Source organism: Dermochelys coriacea, chromosome 17 (assembly GCF_009764565.3).
Source record: "Dermochelys coriacea isolate rDerCor1 chromosome 17, rDerCor1.pri.v4, whole genome shotgun sequence".
NCBI classification, from domain to species: Eukaryota; Metazoa; Chordata; order Testudines; family Dermochelyidae; genus Dermochelys; species Dermochelys coriacea.
Window position 1 is genome coordinate 9,017,871 of NC_050084.1, and position 18,953 is coordinate 9,036,823.

Sequence of the window (18,953 nt, forward strand, 5' to 3'; positions counted from 1 at the left end):
TTACCAGAATTAAATTCCACACACTTGGGGGACAAAATACCTACTTTTGTTCTCCGTGATTCATGCTTTACAGAAATATATATGTATACCCATAGTCACAGGGAGAACTCACAGAATGAGCTAAAAGAAACTGCATAAAATGTAGTGCTACACAGAAGGTTCAAACCGCAAAGCTGTTGAGAAGGAACACTGAAAATGTCAGCATGGTTAAAAGACATTCACCAGTGGTGAACAGTGGTGAACTGTTCTACGGATGCAATAAAAAAAAAAGTTAAGGGTACTTGGGTAATGAGACCAACATTACAGTTGTTGATATAATTTATATCTAGGAAGGAAAAAAAAGTAAAAATGGAACAAGTTCAAACTTCTTTTATAGTAATAGTCTCCAGTTGAGCATAATCACCAAAGTTACAGTGATAAGATTGCCAAAACTAGACAAACATCTGTGAGATGAATTCATCTCAGAGGGGAAGCCAACAGCTTGTTATCATTAAAGAGGCGATGCTCTCTCTGCGTTTGAACTGCAGGCCGCCTTGTTACTGCATTTGCGGAGGCAATTGCACCAGATGTTGGCAGCTATCTTCAGATGGATGACAAGCACCTGCTGTTGGGGAAATTAAATGCTCATCAGCCTTCTTTACTGGGGAGGCTGTAAGGGGAGAAAAGGGTAGTGGCAATAGCTGACCCTTCAAAATAAACCTATATCTAGGAAATGAAAGTGAAGCGTTGGCTTGCCAAGTGGAGAAGCAAAGTGGAAATTCGTTGGATAGCTTCCATAGCCTCTGGTGAAATTTGCTTTCCACCCTCCCAGTTTTAACAATTAAGATGGCACCAATTTGAACTTGTTAAACAGCTCCTCATGGTAATAGAGTCAACAGCAAAATCTTCCCATGGCAAAGTCACCCATACAGCAACTTCTCTGCAAACCCAGCCTCACGGCATTCAGCAGGTGCTCCACATGTTGAAAAGCTTACTGCGTAGCATCTTGAGGCAATATAGCCCCACCAGAACCAATGCATCCAAGATCAAGCATCTGTTTTAAAAAGAATTGATGTTCAAAGCAGAATCACATTCAGGACAGCGCAAACTCAGCTTTGAAATCAAAGCCCTGCAACAGGGATATGCTTGCAGTCTCTGAAAAGTACTCGTACCGGCATTATTGTTTAAATTATCAGAGCCTTCTCCAAGTATTAGACAGCTTTCAGAAATGAACTGTTGTAAAGTTTAAGACGGCCTTCACAAGTCATCTCTAAAAAAGAAAGTACAGATCAACATCCATCTGGCAAAGAAAAAGTGGTACTCTCCCAATCTTCTTGTCCAGAAAGATACAATCTGAAAATTGTGAACCCATTGTATACGAGACAGACACAGCATAATAATAGAATTGATGGCAAATACTCCATTCTTTTACATATATTTTATGGGTTGAATTACCAAAGTGGTGACATGACAACAGATACAAAGTTATATAAGAGCCTGTTCCATCTTTCAAAACCATTCTGCCCGGGAAGGTAAATTAGAACGATCATTGTTCATTGCTATTTATGCAATACTTCTTGTGAACATCCATGATGGGAACAAGCATTTGTTTGATCTAATCTGACCACATGCATTCTGGATATCCTTCAGATTAAGAGGCAGTTAATCCTCATTCTGGTTAGATTATCTAAATTGGCTATTCATCCGAGCTACTTTGCCCTTGTCCCAGTTTCTGGAGATTTATTTATCTGTACATACTTTAAAAACATTTTCTCTCTCTCTCTCTCTCTCTCTCTCTCATGGACCAGGGACTGGGACATATTACCCAGTTCTCGGTAGTTACTGATGTTGCTAAAATGAAAATAAATTAACAAACCATTTTAGTTCACATATTCCTAGCCTTCTCAATTCGTCCATTTTCACACCACTCTGTTTCAACCCTTACTGAAATACTCCCAGCTTCACATTTTTCCCCAGAATGATAAATGCTAAAAACTCTTGACAGAGTTCTACATATTATAGTATCTGAACTTAAGTGTATTTCATGTTCTACCTCTCTCTGCATGACTAGTGCAAGTCCAATTGAACTGGCCATTCCTGAAGATACCGTGTGCAGACAGAGCAGATACATATTTTACATCTACAACAGGTTGAAAATTTGTTGAAGTTTTTCAAGGAAATAGTGAGGTTTCAAAAAAAAATTCATACAAAATGTCTACCTCAAAGATTTTCAATTTTTTGTTAAAAAAATTTCAGCCAACATGAATTTTTTCCCCCCAGTTTTCAGCTTTGTTATATAAAGTCAAAACTGTCCGTTGGGGGCGATGGGTGAGGGGAAACCTATTTTCCAACCAGATCAATTTACTTCAATATGTAATTTTACAGTATTTCCCGACAAAACTAAAAACAAATCACAAGGACACGTCCTGTGCATTGCCTCAGAGTCATGGGTGGTCTTTAGAGGTAGATTTTCAAAGGCACACATGGGAGTTAGGCACCCTTGGCCCACTGAAAGTCAATGGTACCCCTGTCACTTTTTGTGCGTTTGAAAGTCTCCCTATTAATCTGAAACAGTATAATTAAGAGTTAAACGTTCATGGTGCTACAACCAACAAAGAGCTTGGACGGATGACTGAACATCAAAGCAATAGGAAGTTTATTGCAAGAAAGTCCTCCCCACTCCATCAGCATTATTCTAATTACACAAGATGAAAAGAAAATGTCACCTAGTAAAATTCACTGGATCTTCCAACTGAGACTCCCCAATGGCTGACCATTTCACCTCTCCCCTTCCTCCCCACATCTTGCTCTCTCAAGTCTAGAACTTCCCTCAGTATGCCTGAAAAGCTAGGAAGAAGAAATAATCCAGCCAGAAAGGACCTGCCAAAGATATCCCTAGAGCTGCTAGAATCTTTAAGCGGTTATCTGGACTCCTCCACACAAAGATTCTGAATTGCAGACTGAACAAGGTTAACGCAAAATGTAAGTCTAAGGAGCTGCCAAACCCCATTGGTGATGGCAGAGAATATTGGGGAGATATCTCCTATGACAGCTGACATTCAGATGCACATTAAGCATGAAAGTGATTGACGCCCATATTAAAAGCATGGGCTAAATTCACCTCTGGGGCAACACCAGGGATTACAGTGGGGTTAAGCAGGGATGAACTGAGCCCTTAACATTACAAAAAAACAATGGAAGACTAGTTTGCTGCCCCCTGTGGCAGGGGGTGGAGACCATACTTTATCCCATCTGAATGGCAACTGCTGCATCTTCCTTTGGGCTCTCAGAGCATCTTCCCAGCTTAGGGATTCCATTGGCGTCACGTCTGTTTGTTTTAATAGGCACAGGTAGGCTCTGCCATCTCACTCGTGATGTCTGAAAAATGCCAGCTTCTCTTCTCTTAAGAGAAGGCAGAGTTTAGACCAGAGAGGAAGGTAGGATTGATATAAGAGTGCTATAACTGGGTAAAATCTGCCACCTGAAGTTTTCTTGGCTCTTGGCAGCTTTGCCAAATTGAGAGGTCTATAGCACAAATCCCATCAGTTCTGGATTGGTAACTTCCACTACATCATGGTGTGTTTGCTCCACAATCACTTATTTGCATTGCCATAGAGCCCACGGTCCCATTGTGCCAGGTGCTGTACAAACAGAGACCATCTGCGCCAAAGAGCATGCCATCTAGGTAAGCTCCATAAACCCAGCCAAGATCTGTAAACCACAAGCTGCCCTAATTTTTCAGAGAGACAAAAAGACACCGTTAGCACAGTGGCTCAAAGGTGGGTTTAAAAATGAATCATTTTGTTCAAGAGAGTGGACTTGTGTGCAGAAAGCACTGAGAGGGCTGGGCACAACATCCCAGAGTAGTTTAAGAGAGGAACAACAAATTCTTCTGGGCAGCAATCAACTGAAATCCTTCTGTACTCATACCACCATTCACTGTATACAGCCAGTTGAACAGGTTATAAGTGAATGATTATGGCCATAAACTTGCATGTAGAAAAAACTGTCAGACCACCTCCTTCCAGTAATGTGTATTCCTTCTCCATGTTAGCCAGGAATTATTTATCTAAGCTTCCCACAGGTATTTTGAAGAGCTCTGCTCTTGCTAGTGCTCAGCTAAGAAAAGCTACCTTTTAACAAAAAACAACATACCTTGTATCACAGAACTGTAAAATATTCTGTAATGTGATGACATTGTGATCACATGAGCATTCTCTAAATTGAAAGTCTTGTCTACCCCATGTTACACGAAAAGCACACACACGCACACACACACACAAAACAGCCAAACGTAGAATGTTGCAAGCTTAATTTGCAGCACACCAGGTTTCAAGTCACTGGTGCTATTTTTTTCCCTTAATAAATCAATGTTAAAAGAGAAGTTTTTCCAAAAGCAAAGCTTTGGTCTAGTCAGTTGAGGTTAGTAAAAGCATGAATGGGATAGCATTCTGGGCCAGGATTGTTGCGTAAATGGGTAAGAGTTGCAAAGTCTACCTATCAAAATACTTTTCTTAAGAGGCCAAGCATGTTGCACGTTGAGAAAGGCAGGTATTAAAATGTGGTTTCATATAGTGGCATGGTACATACAAAAATTTCAATGGAAAGTATTAGATGGTTGATAATAGACCACCACCCCATTTCTGTCTTGATATCTACCTGTGATCTGTTGCCTTATACTTATATCATAAGCTCTTGGAGGCAAAGACATCTTTCTGTTCTGTGTCTGTACAGCACCTAGCATAATGGGGCTCTACATCATGACTGGGTCCTGCTTGGCTCTGCCAAAATACTTTTCTTTCAGCATTGTACATAGTTTTGTTCTGTTGGAGCCTTAATTCAAGAACAAACAAGACCAATTATAAAACATTTGGCATTGTGACAGGTTCCAAGATCCTCAGACAAAAGAGATAAGTAACTTTAGTATGAGATTAGAGAAATTTTTCCCCCAATATACAATTTACTGGTTTTGTACTAGACAAACAAGTGAAAGCAACTCGCTTGTGGCCTGGAAAAGATAAAATTCACTGTCTAAATAGCATTGTGTTTCTACTGTAGTAATGTGTGGCATGCCTGTAAACCTATATACATATACAAATTTCACTTATAGGGTAAATTACGTTGGGGGGAGGGGAGCACACATTTATTTTAAAAAGAAAAACTGTTACTAATGCAGGGCCTCACCCAGCAACTGACTATGCAAGAGAACTTTGCACTGACTTCATTGGGTTCTGTGCAAATGCAGGGGTCAACTTGCAGGATCAGGGCCATAGCTGCTACTATTTTATTACAAAAACATATATGATAGAAATAAAGGCCATGACACCAGCCATGGTATTTTGCTAAAGTAAATGAGACACAAGGGAGGGGACTGCTGACACGGATGTCAAGTAGGGCTGTATTGATTTTGTTAATTTCATTTTTAAACCAGGAAAAGCTGCAATTTTTGCACTGAAGTAAGTTAAGGGAGCCAACCTGGAGAGATGCTTATAGCCTTTATTGCCCACAGACCTCACTAGAAGTGGCGGGTACTTGTGCTCCGTATTATGGTAGCATCCAGAGGCCCCAGTTGAGATCAGGGACCCATTGCGCTCGGTGCTGCATGTACACATTAGTAAGAGAAAAGGAGTACTTGTGGCACCTTAAAGACTAACAAATTTATTTCAGCATAAGCTTTCGTGAGCTACAGCTCACTTCATCGGATGCATCCGATGAAGTGAGCTGTAGCTCACGAAAGCTTTGCTCAAATAAATTTGTTAGTCTCTAAGGTGCCACAAGTACTCCTTTTCTTTTTGCAAATACAGACCAACACGGCTACTACTCTGAAACCTGGCATTAGTAAGAGAGTCTCTGTGTCCTAAAGAATTTACAAGGTGCAGAATCATGTCCAGGGCCGCCGGCCCTGCTGATCAACTCCTCCCCTTATAGGCCTCTCAATCACAGATGTTCCTCAGCATGCAGAAGGTGCTGGGAGGGAGCAGGAGGAGCAGGGATTGGACGCGCTTGTGGGAGGGGGCAGAAAGATGCAGGGAAGAGGAGGGGCAGGGTGGAAGGCCCTTGGGGGAACGATGAAGTGGGAGCGGGGCCTGAGCTGGGGGTTTGGGGGTCCACTAAAAGTTTTAAATCAATCAAAATGAGGGTTGTTAAAGTTTGAAAACCGCTGATAGAGAGATCAAGCAACTTGCACAAGGCCACAAATCTTCTGTGCGACCAAATCAGAAATACTGTAGAACCCTGATCTCCTAAGTCCTGTGCCTAGTCAATTGGACCATACCAGTTCTCAGTTTTAAATCATGATAATTTCCTCAACTGTTTAAAAAGGAAAGAAAACTACATTTCCAACTTTCTTCAGAGTTCTGATGCAGCCTCCCCCTCCAACCCAACAAATCCCATACCTTAACAGTACCTCCTTTTATAAAAATCCAGCTAGAAACCTCTGTGACCAATATGTAATTTGTAACTTCCACAAAGCATGTGTCTTATTACAGACCACCTAAAAACTGGCTTCCTGCACATGAGCATTAGTTGAGAGAATTTAAAAAAAAAAAAAAGTGTTTTTTTTTTTAATTTTAATGCAATGGTCAAGTTTTCTGGTTTATTAAAAAAATGGTAGTTGTGGTGGGAGAAATTATAAAAACATATGTTTTAAGACTAAAAGGATCACAATAATCATTGCATATCAAAGTAAAATCTTAAAGGAGTGTCCTATTATCCAATACCATGGATTGAATACACAAAATTCTGAAATCTAAAATTTCAGGCAATATACAGAAGGACCAAAAGCCGTTCTCTAATAATCATATGAAAATAGTTCTAAACAAACATTTTTGGACAAGTTACAAGAAATTAAAAAAACTTTTTAAACAATGGTGTATCAGTCTCTTTGTTTTAAAGAAAAGGAGTACTTGTGCCACCTTAGAGACTAACAAATTTATTTGAGCAAAGCTTTCGTGAGTTACAGCTCACAGGATGCATCCGATGAAGTGAGCTGTAGCTCAAGAAAGCTTATGCTCAAATAAATTTGTTAGTCTCTAAGGTGGCACAAGTACTCCTTTTCTTTTTGCGAATACAGACTAACAGGGCTGCTACTCTGAAACCTTTGTTTTAAAGGTTTGTATTATTCAAATTCAGCAACTGGATGACTTGTTTTCTGCTGAAAACTCAGGTCAACTTAGATAGGAAGGAAGGAAGAAAGGAAGAAAATGAGCTAAAAGCTATTAAGTATCAGCTAGATAGCTCATGATTGCTCCTCAAGGCAGTGGAGAGGTTAGCAGTCAAAAAAAACACAAAACCAAAACACCACCACATTATTAACTTTACTGCATATTAAAATCTTTCTGGTACTCTGGCTATTACAGATTAGAGTGTAAATAAAGTCCAGACCTGCCCTTCTATTTCACAGACCCTAACTAATTCACCAATAGTGGAAATACAACACTGAAAATTTAAAAGGCTGTCAAATTTTTAAAAAAGGACTTCTCAGCAGAGCAACTACTTTAAAAATAAACCATCCATGTATCCTATTGACCCCAAAAATCTATACATCAGTGTGCAGTAGATGAAACAATACAATCTGGACCCTATGCTAAGTCTTCTATAAGAGCACGACTCCTTGCTCTTCCTGACACTGTTACGCATAGACTTCCAAACTCCCCCTGATATGAACCCATGGAGAGAAAGCCTTCTTTTTTCATGCTAACAACTCTATTGTAACAACATCTTCAGAGGCCATACCCAGGGTCTTAGGGAAAAGTAAACCTTTGGAGCATTTACTTCTCCACTGGAGCATTAACTCGTTCACACCCAGAGAGCCTTGCCAAACAAGGAGGAGCTTTCTTTCATGGTTTTGTGTGTTATATTTTCACAGCTGTCGAAAAGAGAAGCATGTAACAAGCAAATTATGTAAACTACCTGATTAGGATAAAATCCTTAATGTAGATAACTTCCTCTCCCCTCCACTCCGCCCCCCAGCTCCACACACACTTCAGTTAAAAATAGAAGGAGAAAATATAGGGGTTTCCTCATCTGTTATACGTTTTTTTAACCCAGCAAAACGGTTACACAGGTCATTATTTACATTATTCTCTTTATTGCAGTGTGTGATACTGCATACACAAAAGGTTATGTATAGGGCACTGATTCATATATTTTGTTGTTTGCAGCTTACTTGGTTTAAACTTGAATCTTCTTGCCGTACAATACAGTACTATGGCTATGTTGAGATATGCCTGAAGCAAAGACAAGGACAAGGACTTCCCCCACATAGTTTAATTATAACTAGCCCACAAACCAAGACTGCAAGAGAAAGATGCTAGAAAATTAAAATCCTTTGAAGCACAATTTTTTCCATGAAAAACTATATCTAAATACCTTTACTCAACTGGGGTTTGTTTGTTTTTTTTTTTTTTGCTTCTGATGAGAAACAACAAGCAATTGTACAAGATCCTTTGAGATTCAGAAATCCTGATGCTTTGAACTTACCTTATATCTTAAAGCCTTCCTGAGGATCCAATCTTTGCAAAACAAAGTTGGAACATGTCTACAGTTTGTCTGAGACATCACACAAGCCAGCAAAAGAAAATTAATACAACAAATAGAATATATACACGCTGTTCTGTTCCAATTTCAGAATTAAATTTAAAATACAAACATGACTGCCATACCCCTCAAACATCTCATTTTAGGAAAGCAATAAAAGTAAGGATGAAATAGAAGAACTGGACCCTGCTTGAAGATTTTCAGAGCAAATAAAGCAGACTGGGCTAGCAAAATTATCATGACTTTTGTAGCAGTTTACTACAGAAAGGTTTAAAAGATTTCAGAGAAAGGTTTAAAATCTCAACATGTGAAGTAAATTTGAGAGATATTTTAAATCTCTTCACCATAGAAATATTCTAAATCTGTTTTTAACCATTTATTATTTAAAACAGCCGTTCCCACACACAGGATAAGTAGTATATTTATATTTCTGAATAGGGTAGTCATATGTGGCGATACCATGCATGGACAAATCTGGAAGGTTAAAGCAACCAAAACATACCTCCTTTTAAGCAAGTGTGTGTCCCCACTGTCCAGGTTACATAGGCTGAAAATACTGCAGCCTCGTTATTCAACAGATTGTTCCCACACAGGCCAAGTTGAGCATTTCAAGAAGATTTTTATATAATTCCTTTTCAGTAATTAGGACAAAAGTGTATCTGAAGCCCAATCAAGTTAATACATCTATTAATGGACATATATGACATTTTAACATTCTTAAACTCAAGTGGTGTTTCTGATCTAAATTCTCAGGTTTGGCTTTTCACCACACAGCAACAGATAAAACTCCAAGCAATTTTCTTAAAGGCAACATATAGTTAGGATACAGAAAAGGGTTAAAACACCATGTCAAACAACAAGTCCTGGCACTACACCAGAAGGGACATGGGAACCAGGGCAGCTGAGTTATAAAGGCTTGATTGTAGCAGCCCACTGGATTGGAAATGACTTGTAGGCCTAATGAAACAAAACTTTGGCAGTAAAACAGAATGAAAGGAATGAGACAATAAAAGACAGGAACAAAGGGAGCAGAGTTGTTTCAGCTTAGCAAAATAAGCTCACTTTGTTGTTCGGAAAAGCCAAAGCCGATTAGGATAAACCAATGACTAAGCATAAGTCTTCCAAACTAATTACACAGTTCACTATGTGAAGTATAATTGCAAGTCTCAAAATAAGGACTACTTTACTTTCACAGGAGTTCTATAAAGCAAGCATTACCTAATAAAAAGCTGAACCATAAGAAGTCCCTTATCATCCATAGTTTACAGCTTAAAAGGTGCAGAACATGCATGTCCTGGGAGAAGTATAATTCATTAACTTTTAGGGGCTTCCTTCTTCTAGTCAAAATCCTTTAAGAGGCTATTGCTTTTTCTTTTTTGAAATGATACTGGAGTCTTAAACACTCGGATACATCCTAATCACAGGACAGTGAAGGAAAATATAGGCTAGAATCCGTTAGCAAATAGCATGATTTTATTTATTTAAGAAAAGTATAATTGTTTAATTATCAACTAAAATGTTGATAATTTGGACCCGTTTCTAAGCTCAGACAAATGTGCTCAGAGAGAGAGAGAGAGAGAGAGAGAGACACACACACACACACACACACACACACACACACACAGTGAGCAAGAGCAGAATTTCATCTCAGGGATTACAGCATTGATTTGGATTAAAATTCCAATAGCATTCTTTTTCACTGGAGAGACGGGGTGGCAACACAGGGAGGAAGGGAGAGGGACAGAATGGCAGAAATTGGACTTCACTTTAATTTTTTTAACCCCTTTTAGAACATTCTGGTTTAAATAATTTAATACGTTTTGTTCCTGGGCAGCTTTTCACTTTTGCCTCCGGATCCTCCAGACAATGCTGCAGTCTCTGGGTTGTAAGCACTGCAGGGCAATGTATATTTATTTTTGAAATGTTTTAAACTGCTTTTACTGGAATTTTAAAAGATCACAGGCACAATCTTATCAGATTTAGGTGTAATGAAAGCATCTAACATGGAGGCCAAAATTGACCTTACAGTGTCCTTTTTTAAAAAAAAGTATTACATTTTTCACTTATCCACAAAATAGTATTTGAACTCTCAACCCTACTTTCAGTGGACACAATGGACTCAGTTCAGTTCTACCCAGAAGAGCATATTAGGATCCCCCTCAACACAAAGAACCACGGCATACACTAGTGCGTAAGGCACTGGACTCAAAACAAGGAGGGAGCAGAAGGTTAAAGTAGCTTTAAACCACCCTTGCACCCTCCGAATTCTGGGCTGCTCCATGGGGGGTCCTGACATAAGCCACCCCAGGAGCTTGTCTCAATTACAGCAGCCTATCCTCAGCTGCAGTGAAGCAAGCACATGACCCTTCCCCCAACACAACTACCCATCCCCTCTTCTAGCCCACCCCCTATGCCAGGGCTTGCAAGAGGGATCCTTAGAAGAAAGCTTTAGTGCTGTCTTCCTCCTTTCCTTTCCTTGGGGAATCCTCCAGATCCAGGGATTTATTTCAGAGTCACTTCTCACAGATCTGGTCCCTTTATCCAGTGTCATAATAATTACACATAATACCTAACTCCTATATCAGTGTTTCTCAAAATGTGGCCACCAGGGGCTTTCTTGAGGCCACAGCCGGCTGTGATTTGGGAGGGGGTGGCGGGGGAGCAGTGGCCCCTCTCGCTTGCTCCCTGTTGCTCCTGGATGCACAGCCTTCGTGTTGGTTGTTGGGGCTTCCAGTTGGACCCTGCCCCCCCTCTGGAGACACCTGGGGTACAATGGTGGAGTAGCAGGCAGCTGATGAGTTCCCCACCTTCCCAGAGGCAATGGGGCTCAGGCTGTGGGCTTCAGCCCAGGAGTGGCATGGAAGGCAGGCTCTGGCTGCGTGGCTTTGGGTTCTGTCCCCTAGCCATAGGGCTTCAGGCTCTGGCCCCCCACTGCCTCCCCAGCCAATTCTCCCCCCACCTCCCCATCACCCCGGCCCCCACTGCCTCCCCCAATCCTCCGTCCAGGACTTAATTTGTCCCCAGACTTGCAGGGACTGAGTAAATCTGCTGTGAAAACTGATACTTGTATGTTTCTTCATATCACTTTTCATAGCAGACTTACTGGCTAGCAATAAATAAATTACAGTGATTTGGATGTGTATTTGTATATATTTATTTGCTTTTCCTAAAGAGAATTAAGTATTTTAGGAAAAAGCATGAGCGCGGCCAGCAGCAAGAGTTGGTCGCCACACTCTGAGGCCACCAAATAATTTGTCCTGATGACCCCTGTCCTATATAGTGCTTTTCATTAGTAGATCTCCAAGTGCTTTTTATACAGAGGCCAGAGCAGAAGTGAGGGTCTCAGCCCAGAGTTCTATCCCTGCCTCTGCCACTCACCTGCTATACGATCTTGAGCACATTGCTTCTTTCTCGGCCTCTGTTACCCAACCCATGCTTTGTCTATATTGTCTATTTAGATTATAAACTCCTCGCAACGGACATGCTCTTTTGTGCCTTTGTACAGTGCTTAGCACAATGGGGACCCAACTCTGCTTACTGCCATAAAACTATCGCCAACTGCCACCCCCACCACTCAAACTGTGCTTTCTCATTTACCCAAAAAAACCCTGATCTATTCTGTATCTAGTCCTGAGCTTGTCCCATCTTGGGACAAGCCAGACTTTTTGTAATAAGGCCCACTACGTTTATAAAAGCTTCTGCTCACGTATTCAGTATTACCTACCCAAGTGTCCAAAAATCATGAGTTGCCCCCTCCTCATCCAAATCATGAGATTTTTTTTTAAAATAATAAATTGTGTGTTCTTTTTCTCTCTCGTTTTTGAGCCTTTGGGACACACTCCAGTCATGTTTTCCAGCTTTCCTCTGCAACTAAAAGGGCTAAAAATTCCCTTATTTGTTAAATGAAAGATGCTTTAAGGAAAGCAACAAACATCAGGTAATAAAAGTCACAAGAGTTAAAATTGCAAATACGCAGAGGTGCTCCCTGGCAAGCGTTTTTGTCTAAAATAAAATCTAATCGGGAATCTAAAATAACTGCAGTTTTTGCTTTTTACTTTTAAGTTTCTGTCATTGAACTTGGAGAATGATGTAGTTTCATATAAAATGCTGGAGGCCCCTTCCTACCAGTTATATTTCAACTAATGAATGATACCCAATCAGGTTGGCCCACAACTTGGTAGCCATCTTATCCCCGAGGTGTATTTCAAGAGCTATCTGAAGTTATGGAAGCAGTCACTCATCTTTTCTTAAGCTTCTCTCTGTAACAAGCAAAAAACAAGATTTCTAGAACCACATCACTGGTTAAGTATTTTTTTTCCACCCCAAATATCAAATATTTCAAAGAAAAAGGAAGCAGCTGGAGCCGTTCTTATCAAACACGGGAGGCATCTCAGGAATGTCCATTGTATAGGGCCTTTTTTTGTTGTTGTTGTTGTCGTCTATAAGAAAAGAAAGTGCTCAGCAATTCCAATCCTTGCAGCCACGCTGATGATCCATCCTGAAATATTATTTGTATTAAACTAAAGTGAGATTGGGGCTCCGTTGTGCTAGGCACTATACGAACACATTGTAAGAGAAAGAGTCCCTGCCCTGCAGAATTTATCTGCCTTTTCTAGTTAGATTGTGAAAGGTGGGAGGGAAATAGGCCCAGAGATGGAAATCAACTTGCAGAGCCAAGGATAGATTCCAGGTCTCACATGCCAGTCCACTGTATCACATTACTAGGTCTTAACATCAGGTGTGCTGAACACCCACCAGCACCGACACACATTGGTGTTACAGGTGCTCAACACCTCTCAGAATCAGGCCCTTAGACATCACCACCAGATAACCACAAATCTGAAACACAGCCCACCTGTGACGTTAGCTACCTCATGTACGAGTAAACTGAGGCACAGAAAGCATAAAATGTCTTACCACAGTCATGCAGCAAGTCACAGCAGAATCAAGACAAGAAGTCAGGGGTTTTTTCTCCAAGCTGCATGCTCTTACAGTTAGCGTACTGAACTGGGATCATTCCCAGCTCTGCAATAGTACTCCTAGAGACGTTGCCTAAATCACTTAACCTCTTTGCCCAAGTTCCTCATCTGTAAAATAAAGGTAGGACTTTCCTACCTCACAGGTGTGCTGTGAGGGTAAATGTTGGGGACACACTCATACTATAATGACTAGAACTAGAGAAGAGCCAGTTAAGAAACAACATTGTATACTATAATAGTAATACCTAGCTCTTGTACTTTTCATCAGCAGACTAGAACACAGATCTCTCGAGCCCCAGTGCTCTTACCACTAGGAAACATTGCCTCACATTATCACTCTCATGCAGCTGTATCACTTCAAGTATACATGACTATTTGGTCTCAGTACTGATTAAAAGATGCTCGTTGTTGAAGTCCGGAGCAAAGGCTTTTAGATGTGACTCATGATTTTGGGTGCCTTCATTTTTGGGTCCCCAACTTGAGAACACTTCAAAAGGACCCAATTTTTATGAAGTACTGAGCAACCGCCTTCTAAAAAAGTCAGGCCCCTCTTAAAGTTGTCTCTAATCAGGCATCCATATTTTGAAGCAACCAGAATCACTAGTCCCTTTTGAAACCTTGGCCTGGCTTCTGCTTTCTCAGAGACTGAGAAACTGCGAGCATGAAACTACCAGATGGTAAAATTAAAAGACTATATTAAGGATGCACTCAGGCAATATGCAAAGCACATACATCAAAACTATTATTAACTTCAAAAAAAATACAGGTTAGAGGAGTTCTGCCATTTTGATAATGACTACAGAAGTAGCATCCAAAAGCTCATGTAATCCTTTAATAAAAGGCTCAGCAGCCTGTAAACATCCGGCCAGAATCAAAGATTATTATTGAAAATAAAATGAATGGTTTGCAAAGCAACTATCAATCCAGCATAGGAACAATTTATAAGCACCACTCCTCTGCCCTCAACAAAATAACATGTGGCCAAGGCTCTCAGAGGCTTTTTTAAAATGCCCAACAGGGACTGAGAGCTGCTCTGGTCTGGGGAACCTGATGTGTCCTCCTGCAAGTATACAACCAAATCATCAATTATTGCCAACAAAAATTGGGAATTCAGTTGTGTGGACTAGCAGGGCTTTAGTGCCAGTCAATAGCTGGAGGCTTGAGACACTGTGGCAACAGAAGTCCATTTCTTTTCTGGCTCTTAAAGGTCAGTTCACCCTACCAGGCCAATATAAAACAACTCAGAGTTTCTAGGATGTTGCCCAGACCATTACTGAGGGTACTGCAGAATACAACCTGTTGGAGCCATTGGTTTACAAGTAAAGAACAACAATGGTGCAAGAATTTCCAATGAATTATGGTAGTCACTGCATGGACTAGCATTCAAAGGCCATCATATGGTGATGGATTAATAGCAACAAGTTCTTCCCAATGTATTTTGTATTGATTAAAAAAAAATTCAAAAGGGGCACTTCTCTGAAGCTCTAGGCACTCCTGACACAAGTTATTTATAGCAACAAAAAAATGAAATGGTCTCTCTGCCCTGACCAGAATGCAGCGCCCCCATGCATCACAAAACTTTCCTCCCTTGCACAGATCTTATCCCTCCACAGCTGTCCGAACAAAAGTGTACCATGCAGCCTACCCTGAATACCAAAAGAACAGAAATATTTTCTTGAGCAGGAGGGAGCTGGTTCCAAAGTACAGGGTCCCCCAGAGAGAATAAACTATCAAGCTTCTCCTTAAAAAAATCAAGGGGGATCCAGCTCAAATGCTTCTGTTGATTGCAGATTCTGCAGTGTAACATGGCAAGAGATGTCATCTGTTGGATAGGAAGGTCCAAAGTCATTTAGGATTTAACCAAAAGGAATAGAACGAGGTGGGGTTTAGGTACAGTACTTAATTTCAGAGCAAGAGAGATAAGGAGACAAAAGATGACTAGTGAAACACATTCTGCTTTGCCTACCTCACCTGCTGCTTTTAAGAGCAAATTCAAGAATAACTTATTTAAAGTGTCTGAAAGAGTTTTCAGCGAGATGGCACCTAAAGTCACCCAAATGGATCTCTTGCACCAATCAATATTCATGTGCAGAAGACTTTTGCCGAATGCTCATAGATAACGTTATGCTGGCTCATTAAGGTGACAGAAGGCAGTAAATCCTTTAGAGCAGAGTCTAAAATTTGGAAAACTTTGCAGCAGACAATAACTTTCTGGAAGCTAGAGAGTCCTAAAGTTTGCTTGACTTAATTGGCCCATTGGGTTTTACTTCGGTTCCATTTCAGTGGCAGGTTTGGAAGAATTAAAATTGGAATATCCCAAAGCACAGTGCGTAAACTTGCCATTGCATAACCTCGTCACATTACTTCGGATGTGGGAGCCTCCTGCAAAACAATGCATTTTGGGAAGGGTCTTGCCTTCTTTTGTAGGCCACATCTTAAGAGGACAATCAACCTGAAACCTAATCAATTAAGAAAAAAAGTTAAAAGTCTAAGTATTGCATGTGCCCCTGAATCCTGCTGACATCTTTTGTGGTTTTACAATCACATTGCCCTAATTTAAATTTAACCTGCCTCCTCCTGCATTGGTGTGTGATGGATCCATGCTGACAAAAAGGGGAATGGAATGACTGATTTGTGCCAGAAGTGCATATGACTATGTGCAAAGCACAGCAAACAAAATGGGGAAAAGAGAAAAATATTTTCTCTGAGCAGAGTTTTCATAATCGTAAATGTTACTGTAACAGTTGCAGGTAAAAACAATTTCAGACAGAGGTATGATTATTAAGTTGACAGGGATCCTTTAGAGACAAAGATGGCATTGCAGACTCAGGAAGCTGCTTTTTGAGTGGTTGGAGTCATTGCCACTTTGGACTTGAAATTATCTGTTTAGAAAAAGTCTCAGGGATCCAAGTGCTCTACAATAGCTTTCTCTGATTTCCCACACGGCCCCAATCCTGAAACAGAATCCTTGCAGACACAGAAGCCCTCTCGTACAGAGCCAAGTTTAAGTGAGTGGGATGATATGCTAGTACACAGGCTTGTCTGCAAAGATCCAGTTGCAAAATTAAGCCTATATTTTGTTCCTTTCTTGAAAATATCCCCTTCTAACATTCTGGTAGTTCAGTGGTCCTATGTCACTTCACAGGATGTTTCTGCAACATCCAAAAACGACCTTGCTCAGGGAACTTTTTTAAAAGAAAATCAAATAGACATTCTGGTGTTACAGACAGGACTTCTGTTATTTCTAAGACTCTATTATCAGCTATTTTCATAATGGAATGACTCCACATAAACTCTCCGGATCTCACACATACACACACCCCTTTTTCCACTGTAATTTCTGTTAAATAGGAAGCTGATTTTACGATTTATGAAATATTATATAATCACTTATCCAAGCACCAAATTCTTCCCCAAGATACACACGTGCAACTTTTAATGATTTAGTTACTAACTTTTATTAAAGAAACAAAGCTGTCAAAAGTAAAACTTTTTTTTTTAAATATATGCATTATAAATACAAAAGGAAATACTGGGTTGAATTCAGTAAATGTACCTAAAGGCAAAAGTTAGCTCCACATCCGAGTGTGACTCTTGCTGCAGTTTTTCAAAATATATTTAAAAAACAGAAGGAATTCAAACTATGCAGCGTTGACTTGTGCTGGCACTCACCTTGCCAAACTGTTCGAAGTATTGCTTTACATCTTCCACTACTGTATTAGCAGATAATCCACCTACAAATATTTTCTTTGTTCTTGTGACCATCTGTAAAAAATTACAAAACAAGCATACAGTTTAACCAGATTATTCAAAACATTATGTGAAAAAAATATTTTTTAGATGCCATCCCTAACCAAGTTAACGAGAATATTTCTTCATAAAAGCAATTCAGAATCTATTCAATTATATTTGGTATTTCTTGTTTCAAAGGGGAGGCTAGGTATAGACATTCAAAAATACCGTCCTAGTCCCCTTAGGTATTTTTTTTTAAATAAATATCTTTATTGTGGTTCTCGATGCAAACATAACTGAAAAAAGTTACAGTATAGGATCACATTTCCTGTGCCTACTAGCTGTAGTTTCAAAAAGATACAAGCAGGTGATCAGTGATTATATTGCACGTAAGGGATTCATAGATGCCAAGGCTAGAAGGGACCACTGTGATTCTCTAGTGAGTCTCAGAGTAGCAGCCGTGTTAGTCTGTATTCGCAAAAAGAACAGGAGGACTTGTGGCACCTTAGAGACTAACAAATTTATTTGAGCATAAGCTTTCGTGAGCTACAGCTCACTTCATCGGATGCATGACGAAAGCTTATGCTCAAATAAATTTGTTAGTTTCTAAGGTGCCACAAGTCCTCCTTTTCTTTCTAGTGAGTCTGACCTCCTGTATAACACAAGCCATAGGACTTCCCTGAATTAATTCCTGTTTGAACTAAAGCATATCTGGATTTTAAAATTGCCAGGGATGGAGAAAGCCTTTACAGCCCTTGGTCAGCAGATCCAATGGTTAAATTACCTTCACTGCTACGGTTGCCAATTTTCTGATAACAAAAAACTGAACACCCTGGCTCTGCTCCTCCTCCGAGGTCCTGCCCCCCACTCACTCCATTCCCCATCCCTCCGTCACTTGCTCTCCCCCATGCTCACTCACTTTCACTTGCCTGAGGCAGGGGTGCAGGAGGGGATGAGAGCTCCAGCTGGGGGTGCAGAGTAGGGGGGGCTAGGGATGAGGGACTTGGGTGCAGGAAGGGGTTCCGGGCTGGTGCCGAGGGCTTCAAAGTATGGGAGGGAGCTCAGAGCTGGGACAGGGGTTTGGGGTGTGAGAGGGGATGCGGTGGGGCTGGGGATGAGGGACTCTGGGTGCAGGAGAGGGCTCCAGAATGTGGGAGGGGGCTCAGGGTTGGGGCAGGGAGTTGGGGTGTGGGCTCTGGGCTGGGACTGAAGGGTTTGGGATGCAGGAAGGTGCTCTGGGCTGGGGCACAGGCTCCAGGAGAGAGTTTGGGTGCAGAAGGGGACTCAGGTCTGGTGGGTGCAGGCTCTGGGAGCAAGTTAGGTAGCAGGACGGGGTTCCGACCTGGTGCAGGGGGTTGGGGTGTGGGCGGGGTTCAGGGTGCTGGCAGGCAGCTCCCAGAAGCGGCTGGCATGTCCAACTCCTAGGCAGAGGGGTCAGGGGGAGCTGCAGAGCCAGCATTTGGGGCAGGTGTAGCAGCAGCACACAGAGCCCCAGTGGAAAGCCCCTACCCCTACAACTAGGAGCCAGACATGCCGGCTGCTTCTGGGAGCCATGCAGTGCCAGGGCACGCAGGAAGCCTGCCTTAGCCCTGCTGTGCCGCCAACTGGACTTTAAGCAGCCCGGTCAGTGGTCAGTGTTAAGCAGCCCGGTCAGTGGTCCCTGTTCAACCGGGCTTTCCGGACACTTGCCAACTCTACTCACCATTAAAACTGTGTTATTACTTT

At 41.2% G+C, this 18,953-nt stretch overlaps 1 protein-coding gene across 16 annotated transcripts in view; it reads right to left on the reverse strand.

The window, feature by feature from the left end:
- Window positions 1-18,953, reverse strand: part of MSI2 (musashi RNA binding protein 2) — a 397,386-nt gene that overhangs the window by 262,100 nt on the left and 116,333 nt on the right. For all 16 annotated transcript variants that reach the window (XM_043499279.1, XM_038375345.2, XM_038375348.2 and 13 more), the window contains one exon: window positions 17,169-17,261. In XM_043499279.1, the coding sequence (XP_043355214.1) occupies window positions 17,169-17,261 (93 nt within the window). The remainder of the gene's footprint in view (window positions 1-17,168; window positions 17,262-18,953) is intronic.